The sequence below is a fragment of the Natator depressus genome, chromosome 16, assembly GCF_965152275.1.
Source record: "Natator depressus isolate rNatDep1 chromosome 16, rNatDep2.hap1, whole genome shotgun sequence".
In the NCBI taxonomy this organism is placed as follows: Eukaryota; Metazoa; Chordata; order Testudines; family Cheloniidae; genus Natator; species Natator depressus.
Window position 1 is genome coordinate 12,855,493 of NC_134249.1, and position 13,784 is coordinate 12,869,276.

General features: G+C 45.9%; 1 protein-coding gene across 1 annotated transcript in view; it reads left to right on the forward strand.

Moving 5' to 3' along the window:
* The window catches only part of COL27A1 (collagen type XXVII alpha 1 chain), a 297,315-nt gene that overhangs the window by 174,844 nt on the left and 108,687 nt on the right, over positions 1-13,784 (forward strand). Inside the window, exons 19-24 of the mRNA XM_074973737.1 lie at positions 6,688-6,741; positions 8,483-8,536; positions 8,689-8,742; positions 10,902-10,955; positions 11,269-11,322; positions 13,199-13,243. Coding sequence (XP_074829838.1) covers positions 6,688-6,741; positions 8,483-8,536; positions 8,689-8,742; positions 10,902-10,955; positions 11,269-11,322; positions 13,199-13,243 — 315 coding nt within the window. The remainder of the gene's footprint in view (positions 1-6,687; positions 6,742-8,482; positions 8,537-8,688; positions 8,743-10,901; positions 10,956-11,268; positions 11,323-13,198; positions 13,244-13,784) is intronic.

The following is a 13,784-nucleotide window of genomic DNA, read 5'->3' on the forward strand; positions in this document are numbered from 1 at the left end:
TTCATTTATTAGGGCATGTTTTAGGGTGTCTCACAATATGACACAAACATGCAGGCCATGTTCTTTCTTCTCCTGAGGAAGGTGATTGAGAGACCAGCACAGAAGCTGGATGAGACGTACCTACTGGAACCTCGATTAAAAAACAACGTTAAGAGATGTAAAACCTCATGTAGCCGCTCTTATTTCAGGTTAAGATTGGTTTATATCAAGTTAGTTGGCTGATAAGGAAGAATCAACTTAAACTAAATTGATACAAGCCACTTTAAAGTAGAAATAAGGGGTGGGAGTTGCAATGGTTTAACTAAATTGGTTTAAAATGCAGCGTGAGTTAAACCAGAGCAAGTGTGAGTGTAGACAGGTCTAACTCCCATAAACGACACCCTCCTGCAGATGCTTGGTTGTAGGGTTTGTTTCTTCCTTCAGAAGAGGGAAATGCAATAGGGTAATTAGCCTTATGACGTTGACTGCTTGGGAGGATAGAGCAAAGGGGTAGTAATTGTATTGTCCCCCTCCCATTTTCGGGGGGTGCTTTAATGGCACTGTTGCATTCATTCACTTGCTGCTGGTTTTAAACTGTGGTCGATCAGCACTAAGCCAGGTCAAGGAGCCAGATGCCCTCGTGCCCTGCATTGTGCTAGCAGGTCACTGTCGCCCTCCCATGTACCCAGGATCAGCTTCTGCTCTATAACACCTCACCCTTGTGGGAGAGTGAGGGGCACAAATGGCGGCAAGGCATGTTTGGGCAGAAGGGAGACTTCCCTATAAGGGTAAGTCATGGTCGCTATAAGCAGGAATCCTGACCCAGCACTAACTCCAAGGGCCCACGAACTCTCCCGGCAATGCAGCCTGCTCTCCCTGAAGAATTGGCTTGTCCTTAAGGTGCTGAATCTCTTACGGATTGGCCAGTGTTTTAGGCCTCACAGGCAATATCATTCTCCCCTTTTTACAAAGATTATCAGATCTGTCTATTTAACGCACTACGTGCGTCACGGTCCTTAATGTACTTATCTTTACAACACCCTTGGGAAGTCAGAAAGTTCTAGGGGATTGGATCTGGATCTCCTGTGTCCCAGTCTAGTGCCCTGGCCCCTACCTATTGTTCCTTCATTGCTACCAGCCATCCTGCTTTTGGCCTCTCTCTCTCTTTCTCAGCAAGTTTGGAAGAGCCCAGCGTTTTCTCTCCCTTCTCTGACCACCTCTCCCGTTGCATCCTCCTCTGACTGGGCACGCTTCCTGCCTGGATTTCATTAAGGCCCTTTCCCACTCCAAGAATGACAAATGATCTAGCTCAAGCCTTCTCTATCCTTAATGAGTTGACTTTTCATTTCAATATCCTGGGGCACTGTCAGAAAATCAGATCAACGATGATATCACAAATGGGAGAAAGCTTCCAGACGGCTTGGGGGCATCCTTTCCAGCAGTCACACAGCCAAAGCCCTGGGAAACACAGGGCCAAGTAAATAAAACCCATGTCGAATTTGACAGCCTAGTTCTCTTTCACACAGGTGACCGCAGTCAGTTTTGATATTTTAACTATAAAGTCTTTTACTCGAGAGGCCAAAATCTCCAAATATGCTGCACTCACTTGCACAGATACAAACGAGACATATCAGCTCAGTAGTGAGATTGGGAAAGTTTGTTTTTCTTTCGGCCTGTGTTTTTCAGCTTTTTGGTTTTGTGATTTTTTTTGGCATCAGTATGCAGCCAGTTGGCTTGTTTCTAATACCTAGACTTAGCTTTTCTAAGTGATCAGTAACCTGCTGTATTCATTTGGTCTCATGCTTCTTTATCTTAGTGCATCTTTTGGTCATATTGATCACTCTGTCTATTTTTATATTGTGCACCATGAGCAAGAAACAGGTGTCTTCTCTCCTATCTTGCTGTATTATGTTTTTTATTATTGGTATTCTAGTAGAACATATAGACCCTGTCTGATACTGGACCTGATTGTGCTAGCGCTGAATATACACACAGGAAGAGACAGTCCCTGCCCTCAAAGTGCTTACAAAGAGTCTAAATAGACAAGACTGACAAAGGAAGGATTATCATCATCATTTTACATGTGGGGAACTGAGGCACAGAGAGATGAAATGATGTGCCCAAGGTCACCCAGGAAGTCTCTGGCAAAGGCAGGAATTGAACCCAGTTCCCGAGTTCCAGTCTATTTCCTTAGCAGCAAGACATCTTTTCCCTTTTGCTTCCTTCCTCTTTCATTTCTGTGAAACTACGTTCCATCCCAACCACTGCTCGGTGCCTCAGCATCTTTCTTCCTCCATATATGCTATACAATTGAATCTGTTAATAGAAGTCTTGGATGTAATGAAACTCCTTTCGTAGTGAGGGTGCAGTACCCAGATTGCCCTCCATTTTGGTCATGGTGCCCCTATGCATAGAGTGGAGTGGGAGACGTGACTTGAAAGTAAGGGTCTGTTCTGCATTCACCTCCTGGATATCTCATTACTAGTTTCCACCTCTGATGTGCGTTTCACATGGGTTTTCTGTGGCCCATGGCCTTTCTCTGATCCCTTAATATCCCTTTTCTGTCTGTCAGATCTTGACTTCATCACTACCTTCCACTGTCTCCTTTATCCAAACCTCTACTTTGCTCTAAAGGCCAGAAACCTAAGACACTTCCTTGGCACCCATGTTTCCCTTTTGTATCTATCTTGTCTGAGAGTTTGTCTACCACCGTCTCTGGGATGTTGCCAGCATTTGTCCTTTCCTGCGTGTTGCCTCTGCAAACAGACAGTGATTAGTACCTCTATCACTTCCTGACTAATACAAATCCCTTTCTGTTGGGTGTGGTGGCTAAGGTTATGGAGAACTTCTTGGCTGAATGCACTGAAGTCCCCATCCACATCACAGATAAAACCTTCTGAAGCATAACTGGGCTCTGACACACTCAGCTTGACCTAGTTACAGCTAACACAGTTCGGCCTCCACACGGCAGCATTTCCGGTACACAACCACGTGTCAAGTGTGTTGGCTTGTGCACACCCTTCACACTGCACATCCGTGTTTGTGTCAGCTGCCCAGGCTCCCTCTGGAGAATGCACTGTCTCAAGCAGGCCCTGCCGGAGGTACTAAGTGGGGTATGTTTTTGCATGGTACCTTGCACTTTAGAATGCCCTTCCACAGACGCATCTGGGAAGTGGGACTGCCTGACTCATGTACACAGCAGTACATGGGTGGGAGGTCCCATCTGCATGTCACAGCTATGTTCGAGACTGACAGTCTTGTTAACAATCCTGCTCACAAACCGGGGTCAAAACAGTAAGGAACCACAGCCAAGAATTTCAAGTGTCTAGTGACTTTGGGTGCCCAATCTCAGACATCTTAATGGGGGCTCACGTTCAGGAAGTGCCGAGTACCCATCCTTTGAATGCCCAGGCCCTTTTAGGTGTGTCAGGTTGGGCACCCAAAATGACTAGTAACCTTTGAAAGTCTTCATATGCTAACCAGGTTGAGTTTGCATGTCAACCATACCTTCTTACAACCTGGTTACTAGCTAGCATAGATGGCTTGAAGGCTCCGTAGAAAGAAACTGCCAGCTTTATTGAGCATGTCTACTCTGGCTGGGCATCCATACTGACTCCTAACTCAGATTCCAGGGTCTTGTCCCAGCATGGGTTGGGTCTTGTGTAAAAAACCTGGGGTAGATTCTTGGAAGGCAGTTGCTGATGTCCTGTTCAGGAATGCAGAGACGGCTTCCCTAGAAAGTGGCCAAAGAATTTATTGCAGGAGGTGTGTAGAAGGGGCAGCCCATTACAGAAACAGAAGAGAGGGGGGAATGAAAGCACCAGCTCTGCTCTCCTCTGGTGAATGTGGAGTTAAACTCCAGCCCCATGTGGAGCTATACATTTTATATATATAGCCCAGACATTAGACAGTATCTGGAGACAGAAATGCTGAATCAGCAGGAGTGGTGCAGCATTCACCCCCGCCAGGCTGACAATAATCAGTAATCTTTTGTAATTATTAACTCAGTTCAGATGAGAGCAGCCTTGATTGGCCTAATTCATTCCATCTGCCACTTCTTGCTGCCGAGCAAAGGTCTGAAAGGGACTGAGGGCTTTGAGAGTGTTCCGCATCCTGCTTGGCAAGATGGGGCTCTGTCACCTTCCATCAGGGCTTGCAGAATTTGGCCCAGTGTGTGCGTCTCTGTCTTGGTGGAGATTTCCCCACTTTGCTGCACTGGAATCGCAGAGCAGGGCTGGTGGGGGCATCCTTAGGCCGTGACAAGCCAGCAGGCTGGAATTCCTAATGTGAGAGCCATGCCGCTCCAGAGGGAAGATAGGAATTAACGGTAGGCCCAGCAGTTCTCCTCAGAGCTGCGGTTTACAGGATCTTCCTAAGGATAGCTAGAGTTACTTCAGTTTTACAGCTGCAGTATCACGTTAAACCCTGCTATTACAGTTTCCTAGCCCAGATGGTTACAGGAGAATCACATGGTCTTCTGGCCTACTCCAGCTACTGGGTTGTTTTTCCCACAGTGAAGGAAAGCTCCCTTCACCCCTTTGCCAGGGAGGTCTGCTCCAAGCTCTTTGAGGTAGTTATCCCCCTTCCCAGCACCGATTGTATGAGGCAGCACAACAGAGGAATTAAAAGTTTCTGCATGCTTTGCAACAAAATGTGCCTAATCCATGTCAAACACACACACATTCCAGCCACACTGCTGAAAGGCTATAGACTGTTTGGCGCCATGGATAGCAGCTGGACGGATATACATGGGGTATGCCACACTTGGGTAGTGCTTCCTGAATCCATCCCATGAGTGGTTCTGTACCCTCAGTGCCTTGAAGGTTAATGACAATGGGTACAGGCTCTAGTCTCACATAAGCCAGGCCTCTCTTCTACTGGAGGATCTCTTGTCTTCATTATAACCTCTTATGGGGAAGCCCCAGTTCCAAAGAGCATGGTTAGTTCCAGAAAGATAATGTGGGACTGTCCATAACTAATCTGCTTTTGGTAAGGTAGAAGCCCCTCTGCACATCCAAACTTGGAACTCTGTTCCTTAACATCGTCTTTACGGATTTCCCGTGAACTGCCATTTCTTTCCTCACCCCTACCTCATCAAGATGATTGAAGACTGATTTCTCTTTCAGATGATCTGTATCAATGGCTGTATGTAAAATAAAGTATCACTTCCATCCATGAGCACTTCAGTCTTTAGCTGGAATCTTTTTAGCCTGCGCAAGTCTGGGACCTCCATGTATTTTCCTTTTTAAGCAGCTTTTTTAATGTATATTATATCATAGCTTGGTTATGAAACAAATAAACCTTTTCTTATGGCTCTCAGTTACCAGGTTTGACAAAGGCAGGCTGGTTCTCAGAACAAACCCAGCTTCTTCACCCCAGGCTGCTCTCCCATCTCTCAGGGCAAGGGAGAGTGGCCCAGTGAGTTGGGATTTTCAAGGCTAGGGTGGACAAAAGACTAGAAAAATTAGAACATTCAAAAATTGGAACCATCCAGCATTAGCAAGGAGATGGGCTGGACAGTGCAACTAATGACTCCCGTACTCAGGGTTCATCTTAACGAAGTGGTGGCACTTCCACTGATCTTCTTCTGTGCATTTGGAGACGCAGTTATGTTCATTAATCTCTATAATCACTGAGTGCTCAGTTGTTAACCTGAGTGGAATCTCTCCTCGTGGGGCTTTTTTCTCAAGTGCTGGAAGTCTGTGACTCTACATCTAAAGTTCGTGGTCTTCCATACAGATTCCGTTTAGAAGTATAGCTGTATGCATTGCTCTGTGCTGCTCTCTTATAAGAAAGCCAGGTCTGGATGGACTGGAGGAACAATGTATATGGGACACAGCCTCCATAGCATTTGCTGCTATTTGGCCTTGTTGTCATGCAAAACTTTTATAAAGATTACTTCTCGCATTTGTGTTGGGGAGAGAAACTGCCTCCCCCCTCCCTTTCCTCTCTATTAATTAGAGCAGATTTCCCAAATCTGATTTCCTAATCAGTTCCTCTGATGGGACAGTTGTTTCTAAGTGCCCAGAGAGTAGGGATCCTCTTCCAATTTGGAGAAAACAAAGGTCCCGTACTGGGTCATCTCCCTAACAGCTCAGTGCTAGCCTGCCCATTTCTTAGTCAGGCTTCGTGGCTGTGATTCTCAAAGGGACCTAAGTCTCATTGAAAGTAAGCCAGCATTGAGTGCTTAAACCCCTTTGGAAATCCCAGCCTAGATTTCTGCAGTAGGTTGGTACTGAGGGATTTCAGTAGATGTTCAATACTTTTATAGGGGAAGGGGTTGATCAGTGCTCCCAGTTCCAGGCTATGCCTTCAGAAACCCCTGGGAGCCAGGCTCTGTAGAGGAGAACAACCTAAGAGGAAAGTTCCATTTACCAATAAGCAAGCTGGCTGTTTTGCTCAGCTGTGTTTTGACATTCATCACCTATGTGTTGCTACTAGCAAGGGAAAAGCAGCCTGTAGTCCTCTCGTCTAACATTTTTTGCAGCAGGCACAGGTATTTGTATTTTCTCTCTCCTGTGGTTTTGTTTCTCAGTTCAGATTTGTTGTTGGAAAAGGCATATTTTGCTCAAGATTGTTGTGATGGATTATGACTTTTAGTTTGTCACCAGTTCTGTTTGAAAGGGGCCTGAAATAATTTCCTATAGACCTGCACGGTTTTGCCATTGACGGTGTATATTGTAACTTTCTTTGGTGATGTGTATTCAGGGTGATCAGGGACTGCCAGGTGTTCCAGGAGATATTGGATTCCAAGGAGACAAGGTAATTGCTTTCAATTTTTCTACTTACATAGATAACATGCATAGCTGCCTGCTTTCTCTGCTAATATTCAAACCATGTTCTTTTGAAAGCTCTGATTCCTCCTGACATAAAGACATTATAGTTATTTGCATTACACTCTCAGATTCACCCCCTGCTCTGCATAGCTCTGAGACCTTCTCGAACCGAAGTCGATAGAATGGGATTTTTTTTAAAAAAACGTGCAGTTCTGTACGGGAAAATAAAGTGCTTCCTATGGAAAAGGTCATAACCTCCCACAGAAACTGAAAGTGATGGAACAAGTTCTTCGGATTAGGAGCAATATGCGTGGTCCGCTGGCTGCGGAGTCAGTGAATTTGTCTGCTACAGGGACTTAGGCACCAAAGCAGCAAAGCACTTAAGCATATGCATAACTTTAAGCACGAGCAGTCGGAGTCCTGTTTACTTCAGTGGAACTACTGGTATGATATGACATGCTACCCATGTGTTTACGTGCTTTGCTGGACGGGGGCCTCTGTAGTGGTCAGCCACGCCTCCCTACAATAGCTTATATGTTCTTAGGGCCATATTTAGAGGGTACAGCTCATTGGCATCAGTGTGGGTGACCCTGCTTATGCCAGGGTTGAATTTGGCCCCAAGAATCAATAGGTCTTTAGCATGTGTCCCTCTGAATACAACCAGAGAGCAGGGAATTTCAGGCAAAGAAAGCATGCATGCCAGGTCCCTGCCCTACGATAGCTTGAGTGTCTTTGTGCTACGTATCGGTAAACACAGTACACTATGCAAAGGTCTGTGTAGCTCTTAGGATCAGGGTGCGGAGAGTGTGTGTTTTCCACGTGTTGGGGAGCAATGTGCGTATGTCCCGATGAAAAGATGCTGTCAGGAGATGTGTGCTGGATGTCTGGGTGCAGAGAAGAAGAGTGCCTGCATTAGCCAGGAAGATCACGTAGCAGAGAGGGGAAGTGTCAGTGAGCCAGATCCCAGAGAGCAGATGTGTGGGTTGCCTATGTAACAGGTATAAGGGGCCAGGCATGTATATGTCTGCCAGCTAGGGAGGAGAGTGTGTGAGCACCTGCCAGCCAGGGGTTGGTGTGTGTAAACAGCTGTGTAAGGGCCTGTAGGGAGTGGAGTTGGAGTATTAGCATATAAAACTCTACAGATCAGAGGTGGGAAACCAAGAGATCCCTAAATCATGGGATCCACTGTGCTGGGATTTTCATTGGGGAAACCACCAATCAAAGGACTTTCAACAGCTGGCCTTAAGACCCTATGAGAGCGAGAAAGAAGAGGATGTTGGAGAAATGTAAATGTACAGCAACGTTAAGTATAGGTGTCCTTCTAGAACTCAGTCTTCTTGAAATGAGTGACTCCTAAAGTCCTCTCCTTTTTGAACCTTCAGGAAAGTCTTCCCCAGCCTTGTGTTGGTGACAATACCATGCAGCCCCATGAGGCAGCACAGAAGACTCCTTTCTCCTCCCCTTACACATGCTGAGGTCCCTCCCCACATCCGGGTGTATGAATGCACAAAGTGAAAAGAGAAAGACTTATGCTTGGCAGGTTTAATCTGTTCTACTGTGTCCTTCCATGGTGCGGTCACCCACCCCCCAAAGCACTGGATATGACTGGAGTTGTCAGGAAGAAAAGATTCTCTCGCTGTTGCAGAAGCATGGGGTGGGGGCTTTACAGTGGTTATTTTGCATCTGTTTAATTCTATTTACTGAAAAATTGTTTCTCTGTTTCCCAGGGCAGTCAGGGCTTTCCTGGGATACCAGGAGCCCGAGGGAAGCCAGGTCCCCCTGTAAGTAATGCCTTTAACCATCTTCTGTTTCCTAATCTTGCCTCTAAAGAGTTCAGTGCCCAGCTGGAAAGAGAGCTCAGCAGGGTGGATGTTATTCTAAACAGGAACCTCAGCAGCTGTCTCACATTCACCCTTGTTTTCTGATTTTGCAGGGAAAGGCTGGTGACAAAGGTCCAGTTGGGTTTCCAGGACCACCCGGCCCTGAGGTATGTGCCTTCAGCTCTGATCATTCCTTTATTTGTTAATTTCTGCTGCCTGTCTTCATTGGCAAACCTTCATAATTCCCCCACCTCCCAAGCAATCCTCACTGCAAAGGGAAATGAGAAACAGCCATTTGACAGCTGCAGGCTACTTCGCTGCTGAGATTCCGCCTCCTTTGAACACCAGCTTGGGTTTTAATTTAGGAACCATTTAGATACTCACTTCCCTGCCAGTCTTGGAAACCACTCTTCAGGTGGACCCATCTATAGATTCGGTGGAATTATTTGCTCCTGACTCAACCAGTAATGCTCCATGTGGATGCAGGGTTGAAGTCTTTGCTAGCAAAGGACAGACAAATTCCTGTTGAACTCATTGCTGTTGTGCTGCACTGACAGGTGGTCAGTTTGCATAAGGACCCCTCCTCTGTGGTTTACCTTCAGACGGTACCCTCCCTCCCCACTCCATGCAATCTCTGGGGGTTTCCAAAGTCATAACTCCATGCTATGCAGTAAGCCTCTCCCACATTCCAACCCAGCTGCAGTGATGTACAGTGAGACCAAGAGGATGGAGTCCTTTTGGGCCACCAGTCCCAACCCTCTCTCTACCTCAGTGTGATACCAAGGCCCCACTTGTTGTAGTCTGTTCTCTCCTCGTTCTGAGGATGTGCCCTCAAAGACTCTGGTAATAGGATGTTCGGCCTGGCTGAAAGACTGTTTTAGACAATTCTCTCCCTCAATTTTTTTGTTTTGACCCCTTCTGCAGCATCACGTTCACTTAAAAGAGAAGTTTCCTACAATCACTTAAATTGCTAATAATGCTTAGCGCCTTTTCCTCCATAGGGTTTGAAGCACACTAAGAAAGGCGGTATCATCCCCATTTTTCAAATAGGGGATCTGAAGCCTAGAAAGGTGAAGCGAGTTGCCCAAGGACACATGAAAAGTCAATGGCAGAACCCAGCTCGCCCAGCCTTCTCTCCTTTCCCATGGAGCAATAGATATAACCATCATGGCATCCCTCGCCTGTCCAAGCAATGTCCCAAAGCTGTCTTGGTCACTTGGCCTCCTGCTCACCAGGCAGCTCTCCAGCCTGTTTTTTGTTGCTGCCCCCTTCCTGGGGAAAGAGCTCCTTTCCTGAGCCAAACCCTGTCAGAAAGGTTCCTTATTGGTCAGGGGAGAGGACTGGGGGCCCACTCTTCCACTCTGGAAGATCATACATCAGTCATGGTGAGGAGAACAGCAGTGGGTTTTCAGCTCAGCAGGTTCATCGTTGTCCTATAGTGAGTCTCAGTTCTTCCCTGTTTATCCTTCTAGCCTCTGTTCTGGGTAACCTGGGAATCTTTTTAACCAAGTACTCTTCATGTTAGAAGACAACTCCATTGTCCTCGCCCAAAACCACATTGCTATGCCTTCAAGTACAAGATCAATTTCTCTGCAGCATGTTGTGATTCACACCCTTATTAATAATTAGAAAATGTTCGTCATGAGCCTGAGAGCCACTTGCAGTGCTGGCTGATAGACTGTTTTCCTTTCATCAGTGTTCTGGTATTTTGCTGGGCCTGGAATGGCTCTCTGTCAAGTGGTATCGCTTAGTAACTCTTGTTCTTTGTTTCTGTTGGAAATGACTGTGGATTCCTTTGTTTCTTCAGTGAATGGGCTGTGGATGGAAAGGGGGTCACTGTTTGGTTAAAGACAGCAGCTAATGAGAATGTCAGCACCTTTTCTAATTCCTAGGCTGCTTCCCTTTGTCATTCAGGCCGGTGATTTATTTCTCTGAGAAATGAGATTATATACTGCCTGATAAAGATGAATTAAAAACCAAAATGCCATTTTTAAATATGTGATGACAGGGAGGCCCTTACAACAATGAATTTTGGAAGGAGATGGACCAAAAAGGGGCTGTTGATGGAAGGGGTGCCTTGTTCTTACTTAAACCAATAACCTAGATCTCTTTTCTACTTTTACTGTCTACTACATACTGGATTTCATCCGGTTATTTGAAAGCTGCTTCAGTCCCTGCGGATGCCCCACAGTGGCCTGTATGTGCACAGTGCCAGCAAATAATAAATGTCACAACACAAAGTATCAAGTTAAATCTTTAGAAGAGCACAGGAAGCCTTTCCAGAAAGCTCTCTAATGTAACACCAACCATTTCTGATTCTCTCTAGGGCTTTCCAGGGGATATTGGCCCACCAGGACAAAATGGCCCCGAAGGCCCGAAGGTGAGCGGCTCTCAGATAGAAGCCTTGTGCTGAGTTGGAAACAGCCAATGAAAACACAGATGTGGGAAGGGGGTGGGGGGAAAAAGCCCTGGAGATTCCTGGAGATTGTTCTGGCTGAGACTTCGGTTTGGTCTGTTTGGATTGAGGTCCCTCCAAGAGTGGGATTTCTCTTTTTTTTTTTTTCTGAAACAAAATTGACATTGGATCCTGTCCCATGGCAATGTGTGTCGGAAAGAGATCCGTCTCACTTTAATGGACCCTCAGAGCTTATGCTTCTATTTTCTGAGAATCTTTCCTTTTGGATCCATTGCAGGGGAAGCCAGGAGCACGAGGTTTACCTGGGCCGAGGGGACAGCCTGGCCAAGAGGTAAGTGTCCATGTGGCTTTCAAGGCCAAATGCAGTTCTTGTCCAAGAAAACTTTCCCTTTCCAATCACGTTAATCTTTCGCCTAAATGGGGCCCAGGGTTCCAACCGTGTGCTCCATCTGCACCTGGGCACAAATACTTCGTCTCAGTCACCAGTCAGAAACCTGCAACATCACAGACCCACTGGGGTTAGCGCTCGGGGCTACGTGCTCCTCTCAACCCCTGCATCCAACTGCTGCTGGCATCAGCAGAGGCCTAGCCACCCCATTAGCTTCCTTTTTCTACCCCTCATCTTGGTGCCGTTTTCCACTCAGGCCCGTATGCCTGAAAATCCTCCTTTCCTGGCCCACAGTCCAAGGTGCTTCTGTTCTGTGTTCCTGCATGCACTGCCTTAAAGTGCGTTTTCTAATGTGAGGCCTACAAACCCTGGTCTTCCCCACAGAGTAACATTGTCTTCTAAAATAAATAATGAACAGGATGTACCCACTATTCTCCAGTGTGTACACATGACCTTATTGCTGCATAAACCCAGGTCTGCTGCCTCCACTCATAGAGTTGTGCCTTCATTCAGGGCTTAATTCTGCCCCTCACTACGGGGGTGACCCTTGAATTGGAAACACTTTAGCAGAGACAGTGAGCCTCGTTCTCCTCTTGCTCACAACAGCTCTACACCAGTGTCACTCCAGTGACTTCACTGTAGTCTCTCTTGATTTACATCAGCCTGAGTGGAAAATCAAGCTCATTGTCTTTTGTCTTTCAAGAGCCATCTACATTTGTAGCCCTCTGCAAGTAATCCAAATTCAGTGCATGAACTGAAAGCATTGTATAATAGCAATAATAATTCTTAGCCTTATTTAGCGCTTGTCATTTTAAAAGAGCTTTTACAAGCATTAACTAATTCATCTGCGTGACCCCCACCCCACCTGTGAGATAGGAGAGTATTCTATCCAATTTGCAGATGGGGAAACCAGGACATAGATTAAGTGGCTCACCCCAGGTCACACAGTGAATCAGTGTCAAAATCAGATATCCTTGACTTCCAATCCCATGTTCAGTCCCATTGACCACGTGGCTTCTATTAGTCATTCTAATGGTCTAACTCAAAACCACTAGAGCAATGGGTGGTCTAAGAGCACTTTCAATTTCTCTTTCTATTGTGGGTTTAGTCTAGACACTTGAGATCACCATCATGTGGCTTAATTGAAGGTCTCCTAGAAACTTTAAATCTGATCCAGACTAAACACAAACTGACGAGGAACCCAGATGCAGGGCCTAGTCCAATTGTCATCTAAGCCTTTGGGAAATTTCAATAGTGGAGCCAATCTAGTGTCTTGTGTGAAAGTGAAGGAAAAACCTCAGTATATTAGCCAGTTTGATATGTGTGAAAGTCTGTGAGAAACCTTGCACCTGGGAGAAAAAGAGCAAGCTCTCCAGGGTTTGCATCCTTGGCCAAACCAAGTTAATCAGATGCCCATGATCAAGTACAGTATCTTGTGGCCAAATTCTTCCCTTTGGTAAGCACATGCAATTGCCATAACTTCTCTGGGAATTTCTGGTGGGCGTCCACAGGCAGGATTTGCCTTTAGGTTTATTCCTCTGGCACTGGGATGGCTCCACAGACATATCTGGCTGCATTGAAATGGGATGGGGTATCACAATGGTGATGAGGTCTCCCAGAAAGAAGTGCTCTGATAATCTTCCTTTCCAGTCTGATGGGATGGAACTGTTAAAATGTTATGACAAGATAGCTATTGCGTAAGCATGAGGATTGTGTATTTAAATGCTGATGGCATTACAAGCTGTTTACTTTCATAGCATTTCTGGAACCCAAGAGACCTATAAGATTTTCTTACTAGTTTCATTTTTTTCCCCTTCAGGGAGATGAAGGACCCATAGGGCCACCAGGGTCCCCTGGTCCAGAGGTAGGTTTCACTGCTCTTAAGTGGCCTGCTCAGTTACTAAGTAGCTCTATACACCTCACCAGGCATTTGAGGTTGGAAATAAAAATGAAAGATTTGAACCCTCTGTTTCAGTCAAAGAACAGTCCTGCTGGCAAGCATTGTATTGTCTATGTGCAACAAGGGATTCATCCAACATCCATGTAAAATCAATGGAAAGACTCCCACTGGCATTGGATGGGGGCTATATAATGTCTTAATATTCAACTAAAGGTAGGGCTACGTTAAAGCCCCATATAAACACCCTCTAACTTTGGGATAGTTCAGATCCAAGTGCAAACTGTGTGACTTGGGCCTAGCTCCATAATTCATCCCCGTGTTGGCTTCCACGATTCAAAAATATGTCCCTGGTCTCATTTGAATGCTGTATTTGTTTTTAAAGGAAAAGAGCAAGAAAAAGGATGGATTGAGAAATACAAGGATATGGACAGTAGACTTAAAAAGTCCTTTTGTCTGTCCCATAACGTGAAAGTAGGGGACCCTCAATCAAAACAACAGGGCAGTA